The sequence below is a fragment of the Apteryx mantelli genome, chromosome 3 (genome assembly GCF_036417845.1).
Source record: "Apteryx mantelli isolate bAptMan1 chromosome 3, bAptMan1.hap1, whole genome shotgun sequence".
Taxonomy (NCBI): domain Eukaryota; kingdom Metazoa; phylum Chordata; class Aves; order Apterygiformes; family Apterygidae; genus Apteryx; species Apteryx mantelli.
Window position 1 is genome coordinate 133,015,321 of NC_089980.1, and position 26,326 is coordinate 133,041,646.

General features: G+C 43.8%; 3 protein-coding genes across 4 annotated transcripts in view; 1 reads left to right on the forward strand and 2 right to left on the reverse strand.

Annotated features, from left to right (window-relative positions):
• Positions 1 to 871, forward strand: part of PLA2G7 (phospholipase A2 group VII) — a 23,694-nt gene extending 22,823 nt beyond the window's left edge. Inside the window, exon 13 of the mRNA XM_067294387.1 lies at positions 352 to 871. Coding sequence (XP_067150488.1) covers positions 352 to 368 — 17 coding nt within the window. The 3' untranslated portion in view covers positions 369 to 871. The remainder of the gene's footprint in view (positions 1 to 351) is intronic.
• Positions 1 to 9,411, reverse strand: part of TDRD6 (tudor domain containing 6) — a 12,320-nt gene extending 2,909 nt beyond the window's left edge. The window contains exons 1-4 of the mRNA XM_013955615.2: positions 2,733 to 9,411; positions 2,158 to 2,276; positions 890 to 979; positions 115 to 175 (exon numbers count right to left, since the gene is read on the reverse strand). Coding sequence (XP_013811069.2) covers positions 115 to 175; positions 890 to 979; positions 2,158 to 2,276; positions 2,733 to 9,411 — 6,949 coding nt within the window. The remainder of the gene's footprint in view (positions 1 to 114; positions 176 to 889; positions 980 to 2,157; positions 2,277 to 2,732) is intronic.
• Positions 9,412 to 11,374: 1,963 nt separating this feature from the next.
• Positions 11,375 to 26,326, reverse strand: SLC25A27 (solute carrier family 25 member 27). Of its 2 annotated transcripts, none has more exons than XM_013955608.2 (9): positions 26,079 to 26,326; positions 24,056 to 24,247; positions 23,151 to 23,235; positions 21,171 to 21,293; positions 19,666 to 19,778; positions 17,085 to 17,169; positions 15,277 to 15,369; positions 14,822 to 14,924; positions 11,375 to 11,608 (listed from the first exon to the last, which is right to left on the reverse strand). In XM_013955608.2, the coding sequence occupies exons 1-9, from the start codon at positions 26,179 to 26,181 to the stop codon at positions 11,600 to 11,602; spliced, it is 906 nt and encodes a 301-aa protein (XP_013811062.1). In that variant the 5' UTR covers positions 26,182 to 26,326; the 3' UTR covers positions 11,375 to 11,599. The 2 variants fall into 2 exon arrangements, with proteins under 2 accessions (XP_013811062.1, XP_013811061.1); XM_013955607.2 differs by having other exon boundaries at positions 11,375 to 13,321.

Here is a 26,326-nt window from a genome sequence, read left to right on the forward strand (position 1 = left end):
AATCAATAAAAGGCATTTCAAATGAATTTTCTAAAATAAAGTATTTACTGGAAAATTAAAATGCATCCAAAGACTGAGTACGCAAGCCCTTTGGTAGATTTAAGGTAGTCTTACCTTGAAGTACTGACTCCTTTAGTAAGGACTCTGGTAAGGTATCTGGTGCATGGGTAACTGCCTAAACAAAGGGGGATTCTGTTAGGAACTGCAGGCACAATTGCCAAAATAGTTTTCTGTTGATGCATTTCTCTAAATGCTAGACTAACTTGTTACATCAGCACTGCTGGACTCTTACTCAGCACTGTTGTCCTGCTATAACTCACTACAGATGCCTTTTCCCTTTTTTGCTTCCAGGCAAAAGTTATACATAAATAATGAACTGGAAATTCATTCTGCTATCATCTTCAGTAACATGGCTCATCAACTGAGTTTTAGATTCTAGACACGAATTCTTCATTGCTTTGTGCTTCATGAACAACGCTTCAAAACCTCATTATTACTTCTATTACTAAGTAATTAGGAAATACTTTTCAAAACGGACCAGTTACATATTCTGCTAGCATGATTTGTGAGAATTCATGCATCTCAGCATTATTCTAAAATTCTTGATTAAAAATAGTCTTCCAGTAACATTTCTTCATTCAAGCACTGTTCACTAAACTATCCCAAGACTGCATTCACTGTCCATAGTCCAAATGGCTGACAGTTTTATTGGCTTATATAAATCTTTAAGAGGTCATGTTGTCTTTTGTTCTCTAAAAGAGAAATACTTTGCCCTTCTATTCTCATGGTGACACATTAATCACAGATAAACTCAGAAAGCCTTTTTTAAAAGTCTGTTTTTTTCCTTTCCCCTTCTTTCCCCCGGTTCTCAGCTACTACACCACCATACCTCAGATGGTCTGCAAGCCCAATCAGGAATACCATTCCACACATTCTCAGGATCCACAATCTCCTCACTGCCACTGGAAAGATTCAAAACCTGTACAGACAGAGCCAACTCATATCTAGCACAACTGTGGATCCTGAAAATACACTCAGTAAACGCACACTCTACATGACACAGTAGTGGGCAAAATACAATTGAGGATTCACTAGGTTAGAGAAAGCTTTGAACTCAGATATTCCAAGGAAGAACAGATGTGTAAGAACTAACGGTTAGCAAAGCTGAATATCACTACTAAATGTGATTCTGTGGATCAGGTTCAAATATTTCACATGCAGTTCCTGCTAAAGTACCCCAGCTCAAGGCTTTTTAAACTGAGAGGATCCTAACCCAAGCACCTGGGGAGACTAAGGCTGGAAAACACATTTGATGCCTAACTTGGGCATTAGCACCAACACTCATCTACTGAATGTAGCTAGGTTGAGCTTTAGACACTCAAGGAACTCTATTAGCCAAAAAGTTGGCTTCTGATCTCAGGCATTCAATCTTCAAAAAAAGTTACTTCTATGAAATGATCATTTGGATTTGTAGCCTTAAATTATAACTTAAAAATAAATATATATTTTATATATAGATATCACAAGTAAAAATTAGTAGGTACCTGAAGAGAGTTTTATTTCTCATTTACCTATTTATTCCACAACTTAGGGAACAGCAGTAGAAGGCAGCTCGTTATCTTACAATTAGTATTAAAGTTAACTCCCTCCAGTCACCTTGACAGAGTCGCTCATTCAATAAAGATATATTTTTCACTGAAATTGTGTATTATAAGTTACACTATAATTAAAGTTTCTTCCTAAACTTCTATTGCTCTAAGACTAATTTTCCAAAGTGCCAATAAAATGATACCAGATGTCATGGGCATTTAACAGTAATAAAGCTGCACAGCAGAACATTGACCTGCAATGCAGAGATAACAGAACTACATGGTGGGGGCAGGGGGAAGTATACATCTTAAAACAGAGATTTGTCTCTGGTTTTCTCCACTCAGCTTAAGGGAATAAGACCTGAATGAGGTATGAAGTGTTGACATATAGTATCCACTCAGTATGAGGCAACTGTTTCTATGTAGTCTAGAGGTCCAGAATCAGCATTTTCAATACTAAGTATTTTAATTTCAGTAACAAACTTCTGCAAAATAATTCAGGTTTGGAGGAAGACAGAAAAAGGACCAGTTCTCATGAATGCAGAAAGAGCATTCAAACCATACTTACCCTGGTACCTTTTTCAGATACCTCCAAAATGCGAGCCTCGCACCACTTCAGAGACGTCCACACCATGCATTTGGAACCGACAGCAAAGCCCTTTAGATTACAAGCATACTCACTGTGTTCTACAAAAACGATGACATATCAGTGAAAGAGGGGGTGGGGAAAAACAAACAAAAAAGCACACTTAACTGCCTCACAACCCTGTTCCCACTCCCCCTCCCTACCCCTTCCAAGCTTCTTGCATTTGATAGTTAAAAAGCTATCATCCTCAACAGTCCTGAAAAGGCATTTCTTGTTTAGAAATAGTTTTCCATTTATAAAACTGTTAACTTCTCAAAGTAAAATTATCGCCCATTAGACTGTCACATTACCCATGAGACACTACACACATTCTGGTGTCCACAGTCCTTCAATGAATGCTGAGGTTAAGACTAAACTAAAGCCCTAATAGAGTATTAGGGAATAAAAATCTGTTTTTCCCCACCAAAAAAGTTATTTTCATATTTGAATGTATACTACATTTTGGTTAGCTAGCTCCTTTAAAAAAACAAAAGGAAACAAAAAAACAGATAATTCACCTGCACAGCAGTCAGCCAAGTTTTCATTTTGCTTTTGTCCTATTTCTTCACCCACAGGCTTACAGTCTAAGGACTGCTCATTTAGAAGTTTATTTCCACGTTCTTTAAATGAGTCAGCCAAGTCTTGTTTCATCCATTCTTCCACAGAACTGCCACCTTGCTTTTTTTGCCATTCCCTACATTTCTCAATTTTGCAGTCACATGATTTTACAGTGCAAACAGGCCTCTGATTCGTCAAGTCTGCTGTAAGGAATGAAAACTGACTTCTGCTATTTGCAGAAGTTTGCAACAATCTCTGTTCCAGCCCTAACAAGTCCTCATCTCCATCCTCCTGAGAAGGCTGTACATCAGGCAGCACCAACTCGAGAAGCTGCTTAATTTCAGCACCTAGCATTAACTGCATGTCACAGGTCTCTAGTTCCAGTTGTTTCTCAGCTCCACCACCAAACAAAGACAACATCAGGGTAGGATCTACTTCCATCCAATCATTTTGCATAGCTTCCACTTCATGAACCCCAGGCAAATCCAATTCCAGTGCCTGCGTCTTATCTTCCAAAGAAAGTTGTACATCAGATGGGAATAATTCTAAGGTCTTCGCTCCATCGCTAACTGAAGGCACCAAGTTCTCTCTCTCATGAAGCGGTGATGGTATTTCGAAAGATTTCAGAGCTGCCAATTCCCCTGTCTCATCATTCAAGCGTGGCACTTCAAGTGATTCCAGCTCCAACATTTCCTCTTTTGCTTCACTGCCTGGAGTTGTCTGCATTTCAAGTGACTCTAACTCCAAAGCCTCTTCTGTTTTTTCACCAAGCAAGGACTGCACTGAAAGCGACTCTAGCTCCAATATGAACTCTTTCAGATCATCATATGAAGAGTGCATTTGTAATTGTTCCAGTTCCAGTAACGAGCCTATTTCATCCCCCAAAGGGGGCTGTACCCGGAGCAATGGCCATCCTAGCAGCTTTTCTTGTTTATCTTCCAGGAGAATACTGACTGCTGAAGCAGCGCCAATCGGTTCTGCTTTCAGCTCAGCATCCTCTACAAATGGTACTTCAGATAGCTCTTGTTCTGCAGCTTTTGTGTCACTCCCCAAAACACACAAAGAACAATATCGTGTTGGTTCTAGCGACACATCATTATCACTCTCTTTTTCAGATAGAGGGGTCTCTTTATCAAAGCTAATTTGATGTTCAGCTGTTTTACATTCATCATCAGCTTTCACAGACATATGTTCTTCAACAGCTTCCGCTGTTATGTTTGCTTCTACATTGTTCTGAATGTCTCTTGGATGTAACTTCTGTGTGTTCAAATGAAGTAATGCACCCTGCACAGCACTTTTATCTTCTTCCTGCAGTACTTGACAAGTAGCTATAGTTTCTTTTTCAAGACAAAGATCCATATTATTACTTGACGCCATGTTCTCCTTTAAAGGGTTCTCAAGGTTTAAGAAAGCTGTGTCACCAGTTCCTGTATTGGCCTTCCAAAAACATTTCATCTCTTCATTAATACTCTTCCCACAAGTTTCCAGCTCGACAACAGACAGAGGAACTTCAGAAGCTTTATCTTCCCTACTTTCTATTACTTTAGCTTCTAATAAGAGTTCTACAGTCATACTGTAGAACTTATCTTCTGCTTCACTAAGCCATGAGCCCTCTGAGGAATTAAATCCTGACAGACAGCAAGGAAATGCTTGATTAGGTATTTTGAGCAATTCACTTGGAATTTGTCTGACCATCTCCATGCCAACAGTTTCCTCAGTTCCATAATCCACATATTGAACAACTAAATTGTCACCTTTTATGTTGCTGACTTTTGCTCTGTAGTACTTCCCATCTTCACTGTATTTTGCTATACAAATATCGCCAGTTTTAATAGATCTGCAATCATTCATAGAGTTTAGTCCAAGATTTTCAGCTTCCTTTATTTTCTCCTCTATGTATTTTATGTTTTCTGTATCAGCACCCTGACTCCAAAAATACTCAGGACCTTTTACTACTGTGACATAAATTTTTACTGTTTGACCTGCCTCTGGTATCTTCCAGATAAATGATTTATAACCACTTACATTGGAAGTTTCATTTTGCTCATTAGGAGGCAAAGGCTCACACACATTCACCACTTCAGCACTGTTTTCTCTTTTGTCAAGTACTTCTGTTGAATGAGATATTTCCCTACTTGGGAGGTTTTCATTAACTAAATCCACTGTTATTATACCTTGACTGTCACTGAGAATAACTTCCCATTTATCCTCAGCTTTCTCTACAAATTCACATGTTATCTGAACTTCACTTGTTCTCTGGGAGAAGCAAAGCATTGCTTTCTCTGCCCAGTTTGTAGGTTTTTTACATTTAAGTCCACTGAGTAAGCAGTGAATACTTATTGCTGGAATAGATGATGAGTCTTCAGGGAGTCTACACACTTGACCAACATTAACTACTGAAGTATTACCATAATCAATATATTGTACACTAATCAAATTATCAGAAGTCTTATCTCTTACTACAGCTCTATACCATAAGCTGTCTTCTGAATAAACAGCACTGATTAAGTCTCCTGCTTGCAAGAGTTGTCCACAAGGGTTCTCCACTCTTGTCTTACTGTTTAAGCTTTCTGAAATACTGTTAAGTTGAGACTCGTCACTTACCAGTTGAACATAAAAATCTGAAGGATCATTCACATAAGAAATGTACACTAGCACTTTAAGAGCTGGCACTATGTTCTTCTGAGGTAGATCAGATATGTTTTTAAATGGTATACACTGGCTTTCAGTATCAGATTTAACATAAGATGGTTTATCTTTCTTGATAGGGGAAAAGCAGTCTCTATTCTCCACTTTATTTAGTAACAAAGCATCTTCATTATTGCCATGCTTTTCAGACTCCAGTAATTCAGCTGCCAGTTCTCTCTTTGTAACAGTCTGGAAGAGGTTTATATCTTTTCGTTTTAAGTGCATTTTGCTACTCCCTTCTCCTCTTCGGGCTCTAGGGCTCCGCTTTTTTCTTTCATGAGGCCTTCCTGAGTACAAAGATGATGATTCTGCAGTCCCATTCCTCTCTTTCACATCTGCGTTTCTAGGGCCTGAAGTTTCATTTTCTGCATGCCTACACAGCTCTGCACTGTTTGTTAATCTTAACCTCTCCTTCAGTTTTGCATTAATTTGAGTATTACCATCAAACAACTCAATCAACAGTTTGCCATCAGATTCCTTTGCCACCACTATTGCCTTTAATTGCCTTTCTAAGACAGCTTGTTTAAACCACATTGTAGCTTCTTTTGGAACAGTAGACATATCAGACAAAGAACACTTTATGGCCTGCATTGGCAAAAGCAAGACATCATAAGCACTACTGGGTATAGGAAGCAGATCTTCTTTCCTTACCAGCTCTGTGTTCCCAAAATCCACAAAGAAGACTTCCTTATTAGGTTTTGTTTTTGTAACTACTCCCCTATACCAGTGATTGTCAGTATACCTCGCAAGGCACAAGCTTCCAGAATTTTGCGAGGTTTTTGAACTAGTCACTATTTTACTTAGATTACCAATGTTTTCTGTAAGCTGTGCCAAGACATCCGTACATCTTGCAAGCTGGCAGTAAAATTTCCATGGATCATCAACATGTGTAATATAAACGTCTTCCTCACTCCCAATTTTGATATCATGCATAGAATAATAGTAAGAATGAAGCTGAACAGAGGATGCCAGAGGTTTTTGAGGTGATAAAGGTCTAGCCAAACCTCTTTCTATCAGAAACTGGCAAGCACTCTGAAAAGGTGTCATTAAGTCCACAATATTAAATAGCTCTTTATTGTTTATCGAAGCCAAGGCAAATATTGTACACTTCAGCTCCAAGTGACACGATGAGGCATCAACAAACTCCTGAAACGCCAGAATTGCTTTTTCATCCCAAACAAAAGGATCCTGACCTTTTGGTTGGATTAAGTTGTAAAGGCTGCACCTGAAAGCCTGAGCCTTTAGGTTAAGAAAGTTTTCATTAGTTGAACGGAGATTTGTTCTCGAGACCAACTCTCTGTTGCCATAGTCAACATATATCACTTCTACATTTTCTGTAGAAGTAACTTCACTAACAATTAGAGCCCTGTACCATTTTTCATCCTCCGAGTATTGGGCTAAGCATACAGGATTTGGCCAGATGTGTGGGTGAGATGAATTCTTACAATACTCCTGAATTTTGGCCATTAATATCTTAAGGTCATGACAATTTCTACTTAATTGGCACCAAAAATAACCAGGACTTTCAACATATGATACAACTACATTAACTGTACTTCCAACTTCTAATTGACCTCCATAAGAACCTGGCTTCATTTCCAGATAATTCTGTGCAAGAGAGGAGGGCTGGTTTTGCGTGCCTTTACACTTTTTCTCAGTAGGAACAGATTCACTAATCTTTGAACTGTGAATGGCAACAGGACCATCTTTGACCAGAGTCATACAAGGATTTAATGCTCTATCATTTCTCTTTGGATCAGATTCTCCTCCAAGTCTTTCCATCATATTTATTCGGTTTTCCTCCCCAGCACATCCTGCAGATGAACCTGGCCTTGCAGCCTGATCAGATGATTTTTGTAGTGTCTCAGGTATTTCAGACCTCTGGTATTTAGCATATCCTCCCTGGGTCATGATTTTACTTACACTTTTCTCTCCTAATTGGGATTGGTCAAGAATTTCAACCACGTATTTATCACCCTGTGTGCCTAAAACATGAATCCTTAATCCTTTATTCAGCACAATCTTTCTGAATGCAGACACAGATTCTTCACTCCAACTCCCCCTCAGAGGAGAGGTACCTGCCAAACAACACTTCAGAGCCAACGCAGGTAGCTCCCTGAACTGAGGGAGCAGCTCTTTTACCTCACCACCATCTACAGTTACCACATCGCCTCTGTCCACCAGATGTATTTCTATAGCACTGTCCAGTACCCTGGTGATTACAGCTCGATGAAAGGCACCATTTTTCCTGCTGGCACAAAGGGATCCAGGCTGCAGGTCCCGTATAACATCATCTGGGTTTGTGGCCTGGGAGTAAAAATTCCACATATTCTGCATAAGCTGGCTGAAGAGCTGGTGATGCTCCTGGAGCAGCAGCCAGAACTCAGATGGATCTCGGAGATGGGAGATCTGCGCATCATAGAATGCACCTAACTTCAGACGCACGCCAACTATAGGAACAGACACCAAATGTCTTTGCATTAAAGCAACAGGAGGTGCTCCTGGTGGCAACCCCAGATCTTCAGCTGTGGATTCTACTTTGAGCTGCTCCCGAGTCTCGGTTTGCCTGACCTGCATAAGGCTGCTAGCCAGGCAGTGAGCCTGCACCCCAAAGAGACTGTTCAAGTTCATGGCATCTTCACCATACAGGCTCACATAATAGAGATGTTCAAAGGAGTTAAAAGTTTCAATGTGAGCATTCACTCCCTTGCCTAACAACAAGGCTTTCAGTTTGCTGATCTGGGATAGGGACCAGCCATGACCCCCATGCGAGATACCCTGAAGGGCACACGGGTAAGTTACCACTGGCATGCGAAAACACTCAACAGGCAAAAGGCGCAGGTTAGCAGCTGTCACAAACTCTTTCCTGCCATAGTCCACAAAGATCACCTGGGCCACTTGTTGGTCCTGCTCCCCAGCAAGAACCTCCAGCAGGAGAGCTCGGTACCAGTGGCCACCAATGCCACGGGCAGCACAGGGCGAGCCCAGTTTGGGTAGTAAATCCTGCTCCCAAGCGGCTCCATCATAAAGCTGGTGCATGGTATCAGAAAGGCGATGGATCTCCTGGGACAGGCTCTGCAACTGGCAATACATGTGGTGCGGGTCAGAGATCTGGGTCACTAGCACAGGCTCTGTCACTCCCAGCTGAAGCTGCGGGTAGAAGTAATCCAAGGCAGGCGACACAGGTTGATACAAAGGGAAAACACGGAGGAGCTGTGGCACTGCAGAAGTTACGAGCGGATGAGCTGGAGGCTGCAGCTTGACCTGGTTCTGCAAGTGGGCATGAGCCAGACTGTGCTTGAGCATCAGGCAGAACCAACTGGGGGTGACCTGCTTGGCCAGGCCCAGGTGGTGCATCTGAGTCACGAGCTGGGGCAGCTCAAGCACTATGAGGTGCTGCGGCATCATCACTTCCCGCACCAGGCCAGACACCTCCTTGCCGTGCAGGTAACCAAGAAACTCCACAGCCCTCGTTGTGGAGACCAGCAGGTCCCCGCAGGCCACTGCCCTGCCACCTCCAAAGAGCACCAGGTCAGCCACGACGCAGCCCAGCACTTCAGGCGGCAGGCGGAAAAGCTCCTCAGGGCCCCGTGCCAGGTAATAGGCGGCCGCGGGCACCGTGCGGCCCTCATCGAGCAGGAAGACGCGGTACTCCCGGTCGCAGCAACTCACCACGCGGCAGCGGTGCCAGAGGCCACCCAGCTCCACCAGGCACAGCTCCCCGGCGCACAGCTCGGCTCCACCGGCTGCTGGTCCGGTGGGGTCCGGCGCGGCCGCCAGGCGCGGCCCCGCCGCGGCCTGGACATCGCGGCGGAGGCGGGCGTAGTCCTCGCGGCGCTCGCCCAGCAGCCCCCAGAGCCGCACGACGGGCGCCTCCGGGTGCGCGTCCGCGGCGCAGACCCGCAGGGAAACGGCGGTGCCGGGGCCGGGCACCCCCGGCGCGGAGCACATCGCGCCGCCGCCGCGCCGCTCCCCGCACGAGGCAGCCGCGCCGCCGCCGCCGCCCTCATAGGGCGCCGCGCCCGCCCACGTGACCCGGCGGCGCCGCGCCTCGCGGCCCGCGAGAAGCCGTTAAACGGCTCGCGCGAGGGTGGGGCGCGGGTAGGGAGCCGGGGCGGCCGAGTCCATTTTGATCATCGCGGGGGGGGGGGGGGAAGAAGGGTGGACAGAAAGGGAAAAGGACACTCCGGGCCGCTTCTGTTAGAGCGGGAATACTCGGAGGCGCCGTAAGGACGCGGCTAGGGTGTGCTGGACCTGTAGGGCTCAACCCAGAACTTGTTTTCACCTCTCCTGCTCCCGGTGGAGCGCTCCACGCTGGCAGTATGGGCAGGGGGCCGGGAAGGGGGGAAGCCGTCCGTGCTGGGCTTAGCCTCGATTGGCTAGAGCGGGCACCCGGGGGCGGGGCGTGCATGCTGGACTTGGCGGCTATTGGCTACTGTGGGGCACCGGTGTGAGGGCGGGGCGGGGCACGGCGTTGTTGCTGGGTGGCAGCGAGGGTGCAGCCTCTGAAGGGCTGGCGGTGGTGGGGGTGGGGTGCGAGGGTGGGTTGCCCACGCCCGGAGCCGGGGGCAGGCTCAGCCCTGTGGGGACGGTCCCCACCGCAGGCTCTGCAGAGGCTAAGCCACAGTAGTGCCTCCTCAGGTGCACCCGAGCTGAGGTCTGGACATGCAGGGTCACCCCTCTGTGGCCAGCGGGACCCCGGTGCAAACCTACATCAAGCTTCGTCAGCACCTCCTGTGGAGGCTGCAGGCCACATTTCACCTTTTGGTCTACACCGTCTCCATTTGAGGCCTCCCCAAGTCATAGGACACCCATCTCCTCCTGATCCTGGCCTGGCTGGCCATCAACAGTGTGGGAAGGGTGATGCCTGCCCCGGGGATGCCAGTGCCTTGTGCTCTCCCAAGTACGGACAGAGCAGCCCTGGGCAGCACCTTGACGGTCGTCATGAAGCAGTGCGCACGGGTGCTCTGCATGGTGTTAGAGAATATTGAACTGAAGCTGTCTAGAATTAATTGCTTAGCATAACTTGCTTAGCATTAGTAGCTAAATTTGCTGAAGCCTTAGGCCTCAGGCTGTGAACTTGCTGTGAACTTTTACTTAGATAAGTAAAAGGGGGCCCCAGAGCCCGTTCAAGCTGGAGAGATAAAGAAGCTACACTGACAGCAGGAGTAGCCAACCTTGAAGATAAGCAGCAGCCTGCCTAGAGACAATGGAGGGGCCCAGTGAAGAAGGGGAAGAACCCAGACCTAACTATTACTATTGGTCCAAACTATCGCTTAAGGGGTGGGGAATTTAGATTGTAAGGGTATAATTGCCCAGGGATTTCTTTGTTCAGGGTCGCTCTTTGGAGGCACCCAGCTCGAGCTGTAATTACCACACGTGTATCATTAAATTTTATTTCTCTCCAATCTGACTTCGAACTTCTGCCTCAGCAGGAACCTAGGGTCGGACCCTGTTATGGAGGCTGGCGAGCCTGATTTTCCATAACAATGGTACCCCCTTCCAGTTCCCCTTGACTGTCACCCCTCTCCCATTCGTTCCCTCTGCTGTGCCCTGAAATCATCTGATTTCTCCCTGTTTTCGCCCCTTCTTCCCAGGCAGGCTTTTGAAGTTTTGACAGGGCTGCCGCCCAGCCGTTAGGGACAATGGTCATAAGTGCAAGCACGAGGAAGAGTCAGACCCAAGGACTTCAAGGAGCTGTTCTTAGTTCACCAGATAGTCTGGTCCAGGAATCTTAGGAGCCATCCTAGGGCAAATTCTTAGTTCCTGAAATTGAAGCTAGTTAGTCTAAATAAATATGACCCAAGTGCTTCATACATTAGACATTTCTGCTTGAAAAATTTGGAATTACAAAACACTATAAAGTAATGTAACAAGTGGCAACTTCTGCTATTCAAATTATTTATTTCTCGAATACAAAATACTAGGCATTGGCACTGTTATGAATCACTTTTCTTTAGTGTTTTATACTCAAAAAAGAGCTTAATTAGTGGTTAAAACAGCTTTTCACTAAAAGACTTTTAAAATTGCTTTTTTAGATCAGGCACTTCTACATATCCATCGTCAGGTCTATCTGAGTAACAGGACTGCAGGCAGGACCACTCAGGATGCAACTGAAGCAGCAGCTTTGCCTGCTGGTTTATAATTGCTGGTGATGATGTGCAAGAAGGAAAGAACTCAGATTAGTTTCTCAAGCTGACAATTAGAAAAATAAAAATGTTTCTGAACAAAAACATTTTGACCTCCTAGCAATGGGAGGATGAATTTTTACACAGCAGTTTTTCCAAACTAGAATCACACTCCACAATTCAACACAATACCCAAACACATACAGCCACAACAAATCTACAATATAATCAAAGAGCATCAGTGCAGTCAAGAAGAGACACCCAAACTGTATTTAATAATAAATTGGAACATTAAAGATTCTAGTTGCTAAGACTAATCTAGAAATAATCTCAAGTCTAGTCTTTACTCAGGCAGCTAAGCCTTGTACAGTCTTGTCATTACTAAATATTGCTAGATCAAAGCCAGCTTTGTTCTGTCAGCTAGCTACATTATGATTGCTATTACACTGCGTTCTTGCCTCCTGATTGCCAGAGACGAGCCTAACAACAAATAGCTGTGGTCCCCTTGCCTATGAAATCTGGAAAGCTTTAGGTTTAAAAAAAAATCACTTGTCTATTTAAACATTTTGTGTTTATGAGGAAAATATTATAACTCTGCTTCCACCTAGATTTAAATAGGCAGGCAGAGTGTTTATTTATGCACCACAGAAAAGTGGTGCATTGATTACCCAGTCTGCCAGGTCAGCACTGAGACTCTCAGAAGACAAGTAGTTCAGCTTTGTCCTGTGGACAGCATGTGTATTACCAGCTTCTCAAGTGGGACTTAAAGTGAACTAGGCTTTTAATTCCCGGGTAGAGGAATGAATTTCACTCATGAATATGCATAGAATAGTATTCAAATGCTTGAATGAAGAGGTTAGACAGTCTCTGGGAATTCAGATGAACACAAGCCCTTCCACCTTTTGAGCAAAACATACTTGAAATCAGATCAACTGCTTTAATTATTTCAGTACTTAGCACTCCATGCTTGATTTGCTGAGGCATGAAACTCAAGAGAGGTAGTTCTTTTTCTAGACGTATACAAATGTAATAGTAACAAAAAATTCCCAATTAATTTTATAGACCGATGCCCACTGCTTAGCCACAGAAGATGTTCAGTGCTGCATTGTTCAACCTACACTTGTCACAGAATCACAGAATGGTTGAAGTTGGAAGGGACCTCTGGAGATCATCTAGTCCAACCCCCCTGCTCAAGCAGGGTCACCCAGAGCACGTTGCACAGGATCGCGTCCAGGCGGGTTTTGAATATCTCCAGAGAAGGAGACTCCACAACCTCTTAAGTTGTCCTTAACTATAGGAATCATCTCTATTATTAAAAGAAAAAACAGTATTATAATCTACTTGCTTGGTAGATTTTTTACCTCTGTTCATTATTCTAGAAAGCTGATGCTTGCTGTGGGTTGAAATGTTATTCTTTGTGACAATTTTATCCTGTGGATAACTTAAATTTCAGATAGCAGTCTCCCAAGCAAATAGTGCCATTAGATCAGGGCTAGTTCTAACCAGTAAGGACTGGATCTGGGGCATAAACCTATACATGTGATACTACTGCCAATCTCCTAAATGAGTTAGTTCTCTGTGGGGTGGGGGTGCTTTGTGGAATGAGAATTAAGCTTTCCGATTCTTCTTTGTTTTGTGCATATTGATGTGGTTTCAAGATTTTAGAAAGAACTAACTCCACAGATCCTTCTGATTTGTTCATATGTAAGCCAGAATACCAGTGACCAAGGAGCCTGTGAAAGCAATCACAGAAGTTAGAAGCTTAAAATAGAAGTGACCAAATACATAAATACATTATATTAAATTGGATTTATCTGTTCTTAAAAATCATATTCTTTAGCGTAATTGCATATTAGGTCTTTCATGCAGAAATTGTAGTGTTGCGTATGATTAGGGCTACCCAATCCTTCACAAGAGACCTAAAAATTTTTTTCAGTTTCCCCACCTGTAAATGTTTGACCTGAAACGTTTCATGCTTGCAGTCTACTTCAGGTTGAATGTTTTCTTAAGTTTCTTTAGAAAATGGTTTATTTGATCTAAAACTGGAATCAGAATATTATGTACTTCTTCCTGCATAAACTATATATCTTACATCCATATAGTTGAGAAGCTCTGCTGTGTTTTTGGAGCAATAGATTGGTATTTGGCAAAAGGCTGCTTCATGTCTAGGAAATACTTTTTCCTGCTCCTCTGAAACACTCGCTAAACATTATCCATGCTTCTAAGCCTTTGAGAAATCCAAGCTGGCATATGCCCTGTGAAAATTTTTAACTTAGTAGTAAACTCACAAAGACCCCAGCGGTACTGAATACGTCCTGGCACAGGGACACAGGGACTGAGCAGAACTTTCCTGTAACTGTTCTTACCAGATGCTGCAGGCCACTGTTGTGCTCAGTACATTAGAGAAAGGAGGCTATTTCTCTCTAATTATAGTGCTCAATCTGAAAAGCTGCATCTGCAGTGGTAATCTAAAGAGTACATAAACTTGTTCTGTAGCCTGGAAGCAAGCTGGCAGAGTCTAGACACATCCATACTGTTAAATTCCTATAGACAAAAAGGTAGCCACATCCAAATTTGCTATTGGGAATCATCCCTGACCCACGCTAACCCCGAAACTGTGCCCAGAAATTGATAAATTGCTCGTTGTTTTAGGCTGAACACAAACCATGATCTAACACAGTAAAGACAGTCAAGTTCCAGTTCCCAGGCCCCAAGGACTGTTTCATTCACTTGTATAGATGTCGCTTGTATAGATATACTTGTATAGATGTAGCTAATGGTCCAGCAGCATGCAGACTTAAGCTGTTGGCTTGAATACAAGAGGGGCAAAAGTGAGATGCAGGGGGAGTAATGAAGAAGTTCTTGGGGAGAAGGAGGAATGAAAATAAGAAGAATGCAAAGGGAGTTCAGGACTGGGAGCAAGAAGGAAACAAAAGAGAGATTGGGGAAGGAAGAAAGGAGGGAGCCTGAAATTGTATAAAAAGCAAAGAAAACGTCTAGCAATTTAACAGGACAGCATTTTCCAAACTAAAGGGGTGCAACAGGCAACATGGGGGAAGTGACACTGCAGGAGTTGTTTCATCCACTACATTCAAATATGCTAACTGCAATTAAATAGAATACCCTGAGAAAGACCCAAATAGTTTGGAAATGCCAACACAGAAGGAGCTCTTTACATTTTAATGTCATGTTGTTCAACTATCTAGTTGTAAACAGAGTCAAAAGGCATTTACCATTCGCATCCAGGTTGGTGTAAAGCCTTTGTATAGAGACATAAACCCTTCGCCCTGTACAGTTTGAATCAAGCAGTCCATGGAAGACTTATACAGCAGACCTCTAGCAACATGCAAGGAGAAAAAATATTGTTAGGATTACAAATACACACTTAAAAATCCCATCCCACATGAAAAATCATCTCTATCAGATAAATTCGTAGAAACAAGCTTCTGTAATCTCACTGAAGTCACTGCAGTTTAATCAGAACTGAATTCCACTTAAATAATTTACTAAGTTTAGGTGATCATTACAACAGAAATCTCCTGGATATGCAAAATTAAAACAGTAAAATGATCATCAAAAAGATGAAGAACAGATTAGAGATTTAGCACTTGGATCAACTTCCAGTGAAATCAATGAGGCTCAGGGTTTAAACTGTCTACTACAAAGTCAGTCTCTGAAATGTCCATACCTTCCCTGATTATCTCTTGGCTGGTTCATTATCCGGGTTTTGACTACATCAGCAGGAGTTCCCAGAACAGCAGCTACCAGGCCAGAACATGCACTATCAATAATAACAGATACTTAAAGAAAAAAAAAGCCCTAAGGTTTATCACTACAATTTAAGCATCATGATTCTAAGAATAAAGATATTTTAAAACAGTAATCATACAGTCATGAATAATACCTCATAACTTAATGCAAACTTGATTTAGGAGAACGCTAGTGTTCCCTGTGCTCTGTCTCAACTATGTTCTCAGAGCCAGCTGCCCTAGACTCTGTATGTAGTTCTGAGGCAGGTATACAAAATAGGCAATTTATGATATTGTTTATATATGGCAGATTTCATCATAATTTAAGAGAATAAAAGAGGTTGTTCTGCAGAGATTATATCCCTCACTCTTACTGTTTGCTACAATTAAAGCTAGATTACACAAAGTACTAGAAATCCTAGAAAAAGGAAAATTCCTGTAATCTCACAAATGAGAACCGAGATGTTTAAATGTATTTTTCACATTTTATATCCTCTGAGCAATATACTTTGTGGCATAACTTCAATGAAGTCAGTGGAACTAAGGCAGTTTATCTCAGCTGAAGATCCAGCTCTCCCCCCAAAAAGTAAAAAATTAGTCAATTTAAGGAGAGTTAAACCAAGAGAGTTAAACTGGTATTAATCCTCACCCAGGAGAGCTTCAAGATGTGTAAACATTAAGCATCAATATAATATCTTTGAGACAAGTATGGAAAGCCTTGAAAACAGATCTTTAAAATGGTCATATAGTACAAAGAAGTACAAGCAAGAGAAGAAATGCAGTATGAAAAAAATAATTCAAGGTTTGTGCATAACTGATCACATACAGTACCCACTGAATACTCTATACAGTTCCAGGCAAACCATTCCCAGGAACAGGAGTGTATGTCTACTGCTAAGAAGAAATCCAGGGATCTATCTATAAGTGTGTCCAACATTAACACACTCTCATGAAGCAACATAGCTGTTATTTGTTCTGGCCCTAAAAAAGCCAAACATTTTGCTACTCCATACTTAGAGGCCATGGACATCTTGGTTAAAAGTTCTTCACTGTGGAAATAATTATGGAATTACAGGTCTTTCCTGTATTTTTTTTTCTAATGGCTCCCTTTCAGGCCTTACTTCATTGATAAAGCAGGGAAAAGAGTATCAGAACAAACTCTTCCTCAAACACAGGTATTTTTCTACTCTAGTTTCATAATTATTTCATATATTAACATTCTTTTATTAGAATTGGCTTTGCTGTGTAATAACGTCACACTGAATTTACAAAATGGGAGTGCAAAGAACTGTGCAAAATTAGGCAGGGCATTATCCCCACTCACATAGCAGGCAACTGAAGCAGCTAACAGAGCTAGACACACATCCCAGCCAAAGACATTCCCCCCATTTCCTAGTTAGAAGAGAGGGAAGGAGAAAAGAGATTTCCCTGAAAATAATATTGCTTCATGGTTAGTCCATAGTCATTCCTATGACTGCACTAGATGCACTTCATTAGCATAGGAATACCATGTAATATATCACTTGTAGTGAGGACAGTTTTGTAGCTATAGTTGCATCCTTTGTGTCTTTTGTACAATGATGTCCTCTCAGACAAAAAAAAAAAAGTCATTATAAAGGCGCATTTTGTCAGCAGTAGCCTGGCCAAGGAATAGGGGCTTCTGCTAGCACGGATAAGTCATTCAGATCTAGACAGTGAGGCTGGAAATACTCCATAGTAAAAAAGAGGTGATAAAGGAGTTAGGCACCTGGCAACACTGTGAGTCACACTGTTGTCCACAAGTGGGGTGTTCAGAAGTAAAAAGTGTTTCACTGAATCATAAGTGGTCAGATCTGTAAAGAAAATAATTAGAAAAAATATTGTTAGAAATAGATGGTGTTTGTGTTGTTTACTACTGATTTAAGATGGAGACTTGGCAAGACCTAAATTTCTGATGCAGCCATTGACACAGCTAACACTGCCCCCTTTCTGATGACAGTTGGCGAACCTACACATCGCTCCTCTTGCTCCTGTCATTAGATGCACGAGTATGTGTTTCACTTCCTTCTTCTCTGGGTTACCTTACAAATGATAAAATGGATCCCAAATGGAAAATTTTGCAAAATAACTCATTCACCAAAACCAGAAACACCACAATAATGATGGTTCTACCTCACCCACTTCTGTAACAGTTTGCAAAGGTTATCAAATATGTTGGAAACGTTAGACAATAATAGTGGGTGCACGTGCCATGGACATTATATCATGAGTGGCTGAAAGCAGACATGAGTTACTGTGTCTGGGAGCCTGAATGAAAGATGCTGATCTGAGAGTTAGTGGCAGATCTGGGATACATTTCCAATGCCCTGGCCTGAAAACTCAAAGCTCTGCCTACTAACCAGGATGGCCCCCCCAGCTCTGTCTAGTGCTTTACAGCCCAGTTGTACCCAGTGGTGAACATTTTCCAATTGTAAAAGAGTTCATGTTATAGACAAAACCTCAGAAAGGAGAGCAAAGACCAACATATCTGAGCAGTTTTGGGCAGACACAGGAAGGCTCTTGTCTGTGTATGGGAAAAGCGAGCATTTCTTGGATCAGTTGAGCACTCAGACAGCAATTTCACCCTATTTCAGGAGACTGCCAGGGCCCTGAGGGCACTAATGGGCCTTACTAGCCCTGATCAGCCTGACCTGGTCCTCCACCCACATCACTGTCCACAGGCCTCATTTCAGCTCAGCCCTGGGTCTTCAGTCCCCACTTGACCTATGCTGTAGGTGTGCCTTTCTGCAGCTTTGTCACAGCCATACCTGTGCCTGGCTACAGACCTGTTGATCCAGACACTGACCTGTGGACTGACCTCCTGATCTGACCTTGGACCTGCCAGTGATCACTGAGCTGTGTCTGACCCTGGTTACCCTCACCAGACCTGATCCTGACTCAGCTTCCAGACTTGACTTTAGGTTTGCTTCCTCACCTCAAACTTGCCTGAGGATCTGGACTCATGGCTGAAGCTGGCTGTCATCTCTGGGTCTGCCCTGCTTGCCTTGCTTGGGTACCATGGGACGAGCCCTGGCCGGCAAGGCCCCTGCCCTGCCAGCCATAGGATCTGCCTTGGCTCCCAGCTCCTAGGGAACAGCCAGCCTACATTGGCAGTCTACTTGAGCCATCTCAAGCCCTGAACCATGCACAATGGAGCTTCATCTGCACCTGTGTAGGGCTTTGCGCCTACATCTCCTCCTGAGGGACCAGCATGGCCCTGGGCCCTGATCTCCCCACAGCACCAACCCCCTGCCCAGCCCCAGGCTCCTGAGGGAACTGCCCTGCCCCTGAGGCTCCCCAAAGGAGGCTTGAACATCCTCCTCCTTCCCCAAGCCTGTTAGGCCTCCAGGGCCTCTCTTAGGCACCCTGAACCCCCTCACCCAGGCCCAAGTCTCTCAGGCCATATCACTTTCCCAGGTCCCTGCCCTGGCTCTTTGTCCCCTGAAATAGCCCACTGATAATCCATAGCAATTCAATCACTCCACAGCAAGTCCCTTCTGAGCCCACATCTCTGCAAGGTGTGAGGAGACACCTTGCTGGGAGGGGAGGCAGTTGTTAAGACCCTGAGTGCATTAATAGGCTCTAATGGCCCTGAACAGCCTCACCTGGGGTCACCCCCACACCCCTGCCCATGGGCCTAGGAGCCCTGTTTCAGCTCAACCCGAGGTCTTCAGTACCTGCCCAAACTTCACTGGAGGTGTGCCTGTCCACACCTCTGTCACAGCCATACCTGTTCCTGGCCATGGACCTTGCTGATCTGGACTCTGACCTGCAGGCAGACTTCCTGGCCTGACCTTGACCCACCTCATCACTGTGGACTTGCCCAGTGATCACTGGGCTGTGTCTGACCCTGGTTACTCCCACCAGACCTGATCCTTACTCAGCTTCCTGGCTTGACCTCAGAGCTGCCTCATCACCACAAACTTGCCTGATGATCTGGACTCTTGGTTGAACCTGACTAGCATCTCCAGGCCTGCCCTGCTCGCCTCACTTGGGGCAGTGGGAGGGCTGGCGAGGCCCCTGCCCTGCTGCCTGTGTTATTGCAGTTAGCTCTTGGCTCCCCATCCCTTAGAGAGCAGCCAGCCCTCACTGCTCCCTGACAGTAACTCAGGCACGAACTGTGCTTTTTAGCAACTTGATTTCTCCAGGAAAGCAAGCCAGGTGCACAAGCCAGTTGTTAGCTGCAGTGTACTCTGAACAGGACCCCAACATAGAGAATCAAAAGACTGAGATTAGGTGAGCAGCTGAACTCTCCTTTCTTACAGTTTAGATGCAGCCTTAAGCACTGCAGAGTAAGTTATTAAATTTACCTCCCATGTTTACCAGAGCAGCTCTCTGAACGTTTGGCACCCATCCAGCCCAAAGCCCCCGTATTCCTCCTTCAGACAGGATCTTCATAAATGCATGGTGCACTCCTCGAAATCTGAAATCAATATTCAAGTAGTAAGCAGAGAATTCAGCCATAGAGAAATCTTTGCTCTACATATTCCAAGGCTTTGCTGAACCAGGGCCCCAGCTGATGCACACCAACATTGTCAGAAAAATGAAAATTTAAACCTGTGAGGATCTGGCCTTCCGGATGCATTTAATCTTTGACCTTCATACTGAGACAACTTTCCAAACACACCAGTTTCCCTGGTAAGCAGCAATCTGATCACTAATGATAGATGACCCTCTGACCCCATGGTAGCATTGCAATACTAAATACATGAGAAACCAAATGATGCCAGCAGTTTAGGGTGCAAACAGCACTGTGTTCTGGTATCTGCAAGAAGGGTCTCCAGCGCCAATGCTTGCAGGCGAGCATGGCCCCTCTCTGCGGCTGCGCTTCCTGCGCAGCAGTGTGAGAACAAGCCATTTGCCCCATCCCTTCTTTCAGTTTCCCTTCTTCAGAAACGGTCCTTCCCTTTCTCTAGAAAAGTCCTGGCATAGAACTGCTGTGTATGTAGGATCAGTGAGGGTTTGTGGTCTCTGGGACTGATACGTTAGAAGAAGAAAGGCAAGTACAAAGGGAATAAGGAGGAAGTCTCAAATCCCTCACCCTCTGCATTGCTCAGAGCCATCAGGTGGTACAACTCTTTCCTCAAAAGAGATCAAATCAGCCAGGGAAAGGGGGTGGTAGAAGAGAGAAGGAGAAAACCTTACCCTTCCTCTCCTTCCCAGCCCTCAAGAAACATGAATGACTCCTGACTAAGTGGTTTAATAGTACTGTGATCCTTGGTGTTATTGTGATACTTTTTTTCAGATCAGTATAAAAGCCGAAAACAGCATTAGATGTCACAACAGTGAGCAAGGCAGAAGTACTGACCTCCTTTCACATACATCATGCAGTCTACCAAGTGGTATCAACCTCAGTCATGACCCATCTGTTCTAGATTTGAATATTTGATGTCCAGGTGGCTTTTTGTATACAACATTCAATCATTTTTGTTATCTGGGCCTCCCACAGCAACTGAACCAGATTAAACAGGGGCATGATTAACCAAGCTCACAGGACGTGCTGCAGAAACAAGCTGGACAAATTACATTCATATATTCAGGTTGCCCAGAGAGGTTGTGGAGTCTCCTTCTCTGGAGATACTCAAAACCCGCCTGGATGCAATCCTGGGCAATGTGCTCTAGGTGACCCTGCTTGAGCAGGGGGGTTGGACTTAAGACAATCTCCAAAGGTCCCTTCCAACCTCAACCATTCTGTGATTCTGTGATACATTTTGCATCTACAATGGTCTGAATGTACGTCCCACATACAAGGAGATTCGCAACAGCCAAAGAGTGATCATTAACAGAAGAACTGCCAATTTAGAGAGGAACCGACCGTAATGGTTTTCCTTCTAACTTCCTCTTTCCTTCCATCTGCATCTGTACCTTCACCAGATCAGTTGGGCTGGCAAAAAATTGACCGATGGCACCTGCAGACATGCCTCCAACTACAGCTTTCCTGTTGCAATGGGAGAGAAAACATGCCCCAAAACACACTGAAAATCTTAACAAATCGCAGTGCTTGATCTAAAGAGTTCAACAACATTGCCCAGCTGAAACAAATTTAAATGACTATTTTTTATACTAAGAACCAGAGTTAAGTTAATAACTGTGGCAACTGTAGGTAGTTAATTATATGTTAACAAAATGCTCTCGTTCCTCTTCCGGTTACATTATGTTCCTCATTTAAGATTTAAAGGCAAGATGTCAAGATACACAAGTAAGAGATGTTGCTCCATGTATTATAATAACTGAAGGGTAATACGAAACTCTAAACTACCTCCCAACATATAAAATTTTGTTTATCTCTCACATTGCTACCAGATCAGTCATGCTAATTTTATGGTTCTGCTTATTTCAGTATTATCCGTAGTTCCCCTTTCCCATGCATGAGAAGTATTTTATCTATATTAGATTTTATAAATCCCTTCTTAAAAACATTTACATTTTGCACCTAAGATTACTGAATACATTTTGGAGTAAAATACTTGATTGGATGCAATACTGTATATGATTATAAAAGTATATGACCAAAATTTTAGCAATAAAAAAAGAATCTTTAAAATTTACTGATTTTTGCTAATGAGTTTACAGAAAAATCTGCTTCATGCCCAGCAGGCAAAGGGCTACTTCTGTGGCTATCTGCCACTTGCACTTTCAAAAAAGGGACTGAATGAGATTTAAGTATTGCTGAATCAAATCTGCAGAGAAGACGACCTTTTTGCTTTGTATAGGATTACTTGTCTCCTCAGGAAAGATACACGGATTTAATTTAGGCTGACATCTATCGTACACACACAAACAAAGTGGTGGCTTTTCCTTCACAATCTGTTTCTTTAGTAGCCAGGAAAGCTAGGAACTCAATATAACAGCAGAAACAGCAAGCCTTCCTATTCCCCTTACATTCCCCCCTCATAATCTAAAGCCATAATGACAAAATTTCTCACCCATGTTCCCTTTATCTAGGCAGCATGACAAGCAGCAAAACAGCAAAACTTTGCCATACTGCTGCTAAATAACCCCTGGTGGGACCTATCCGTCCAGCAGCTATAAGTCTGAGACGTGCAAGCCCTCACTTCTTTTACGCAAAGTATGTTGGCTAATTGGCACCAGGGGATATCTGACACCTCTGCTAGCTGCATTCGGATTTTGGAAATGTGTCCTCACCCAGCCTGAGGGTAATCGAGCTCTCTGTACCCTCTGAGCTGCGCACTGAACATGTGGCTAGCTGCAAGTCCAGCTTGGCTCAGCCGCGCTACAGCCTCTGGTCTTCGTTACCCAGTCAGCTACTGTTACTCATATTGGTACGGGGTTTGTGCAATAGCTCACAGCTTCTCTAACAGCCATCACACACAGCTGTATGACCAGCTCTGACTAACCTACACTTAAGAACTTCCCCTGCCCCAAGAGCAAAAAAAGAACTGCCACTATGAATCATGGTAAAGCTGCACTGCCTCAGCTCTGATCCAGGCTAATTCCTCCCAGAGACAAGCTGTGTCTTCCCAAGCAGCTATTCCTATGTGTGCACTTTATCATGTTTCTCTTTATTAGGGCACCTTTACCAGGGTAATCATGGTCTTGGTTAAGCCACTGAGAAACTTATTTCAATATTCCTTAATCCTGTTCCCAGCTGAATGAAAAGATACTGCTCTGACACCAAAATCAGAAAGTCCACATAAGTGTTTAAACTCCTATTTTATATTTAACTTCTTTAGGTAGGCAAGCCATTATGGAAAGATCCCTTTCTAGCCAGTTGTGCAGAACTGCCACGGTAAGGACAATCCCAAAACAGGCAACAGTATAAATGCAAAATTACCAGAATGGAAAGCTTTCATCTTCAGTCCTGCCAAGCACAGAGTCACGAAGATGTTCATATGCAACCATCCGCACTCCAGAGTATACTATGGAAAACAAAAGAGTTGTGGGAGACAATTCTTAGGTCTGCCATTTCTGGACGTCGCACTATTATAGAAACATCAAGAGATTAGTTGTAAAACATTACAGAGCTTGCCTGGGTCAGCTGGTCACTGACTTTCATATCCATGATCAAAATGGATATGAAAGTCCTGGATATCAGGGCAGGGGGTGCTGACTGGAATAAATGCCAGAACTTTTTAGTATCAGAGAATCTCTCTGGCTAAGCTATATGTCTTCCAAGAGGCAGCACGGGTTACGCCAGCACACTCAGGAGACCCTACTGCATTGCTGACCCTACTTTCACTATGAGTGCTGCTTCATTCTCAGCTGGCTGCCCAGCAACAAAACCTCCTGCAAGTGCTTTTGAGGTTTGCTTCTGTCGTCGTATTTGCAAATAAAACACACAGAGCTGTTACCTCTGGCCAAACTGCTGATGCATTTCTTCATCCTACTGCTTGCAAACTTTTTTTTCCCCAGCCTATCCCCACTTCCCTCAAATAAAAGATATTTATTGTTCTGAGGATGCCAAGTGCCTGTCTGCACTGAAGAACTTCTTGCAAAGATGACAGGAAAATTATATATTATTTTCCCAGAAGCCAGAATAAGGCTGTGAAGGATTGGGCAAGAGAGGGAGGAGAGGGGATTGAGCCAGTTTTATATAATTCTGAGTGGGATTGCAGGGTAGACTGAAAAGGTCCTTGCAGATATATCTAAGGTATAACGAGATATGGCAGGATCAAGCCACAAGACTGTTGGCCACAGAAGGCAGCACTCTAACTTGTCCCATCATGAGCAGATAGTCACCTATATGCCTGTAGATAGCAGGTGTGGCTCCTTGCCAGAGCTTTAGCAAGCCTTCCTCTTGCACGATGCCAGCCGCGGTACGCAGCATACCACGGTAAGGGACAGGCTGGCCAGCAACGGCTCCGCTGCGATGAACGGCAGCTTCACCTTGGACCTGCAGTCGAGTTTTCGTGAGATCCAGGGGAAACGTCACTGAAGAGAAACAGCATGGAACAAACATGAATATGGCTTCACCTGAAGAGACCTACTACCTGGTAACATCTGCACCAGAATATCCCCCCGCAAGGCGGTGAACTAGACTGTCTGAGCACAAGCAGGCAGCAGTGATCTCTTCCAACAGGGTATAAGTCATTAGTGGAGAACAAAAGGCAATTTATGTCCAACTTTGCTAAAAGTGGCTTTTAGCACTAAGTAACAAAAACACATTCCCTTCAAATGCCAGTTCTTTCTCCCTATTTCTTTCTGAAGAAATTAATTTGTTATGCAATACACATGTTTTCCAAGAGACTCTGGATTAAAAAATCTGTTCTAGTTACTCCCCACAGTGGCAGGGGAATAAAGATCAGTCAAACCTCACATCAAGAATGTGGCCAATTCTGCCCAGCACTGTGGAAGCACACAGAACAGAGTCAGGACCAACCCCACGATGACCATCATGTCTTATGAACCATCCTAGAGCATGCCCGAGCTGTTTTGCTGATGCACAAAAAGCAAGTTTAACTTATTTTTCTCACTGGAATAAGAGATGGCCAGGGAAGGTAGTATACCTCAATCTCTTCCCTGCGCTGCTCCTGAAAAAGTGTGGGTACATGGGGCTAATGTGGACTAATTTCAAAATCCTCAGCAACCACTATATGTGTACAGGCATACCTCGGAGATATGCGGGTTCGGTTCCAGACCACCGCAATAAAGCGAATATCACAATAAAACGAGTCATACGCATGTTTTGGTTTCCCAGTGCATATAAAAGTTATGTTTACACTATACTGTAGTCTATTAAGTGTTCAATAGCATTATGTCTAAAAAAACAATGTACAAAATGTGACACGGAGACACAAAGTGAGCACATGCTGTTGGAAAAATAGCACCGATAGACTTGCTCGATGCAGGGTTGCCGCAAACCTTCAATTTGTAAAAAAAGCAGTATCTGCGAAGCACAATAAAGCGAGGTATGCCTGTACAGACCAGTAGTGTCTCACTGGGTGATGGTACTGCCCAGGCTGTTGCATCCTGCCTTAGGCTGTGAGTTCCCAGGAGCAGCAGCTGTCTTTGGCTCAGTATTTGTGCAACGCTCCACACAATAAGGTTATTTCTACGAGCAGGACTCAGAGGTACTAGGGGAATGTAATTAATACTAACAGCATCAGCAAACTTACAGCCTAGTCAGGCATTATGACTAACAAAAACAGAAAAGTCACAAATCATTAGAACAATGCAACAGGTTTGCTTGTAGAAATTATACAGTGCAGGCTGAAAAATATTGCAAAGAAGCTACTGATCACAAAGCAGTACCATGCAGATGCCAGGGCTCTTCCTTCCTGCATTTCAGCAAGCAGTTTACTATACTCCATTTTTTACAGACATCTCTGCTGTAACCAGCAACACAAGATTCTGTTTTTCTTTCTTTGATTAACCATGGAAAGCAAATTCCTAAAGAAGTGAGCACTCTGCAACTAACTTAGGTAACAGATTGTCCTCTTTAATGTTCTTCCAGAAACAAAGCAAGCACAAAGCTTAAATTAGACACAGCTTGTTTAGGTTCATGACAGCAGCTCTTAAGTCTCAGAGGCAAAGATTTAGATCTAAAAATCCCATGCTGCGATAACAGATAAACTAGGTGGCATAAAATACTTGCAAGGCTTCAATTATTGAAAAGTACAGCAAACAGAATGGAATGAAGAGATTTTTCTGGAGCAGAAAAGCCAGAGCAAACATCAAGGATCAAGGAGGAACTGAAGTTCCCTCTTCCCCCATAAATAAATTTTGACCCCCTTCCCTCTAGCAAAATGACGGTGATTTGTACCTAGTTCTGCCACAGCCGCTGCACAGGCTGACAGAGCGAATTTGCTGGCTCGGGGCCATCTCTCTGGAAGAGGTAAGCTCTTCTCTTCTTCTGCAGGTAACATTTAGCATGTAACATAAAACAAGACTAACCAGCCACCCTGAAAGGATCTGAAAGAAACGAAGCCCTGGCCACGCTGACATCAATAACTCAACTAGGTTCTGGGTTGTTTAGGAGACAAATTTCTGAAGGTCATGTTTCTACAGCGC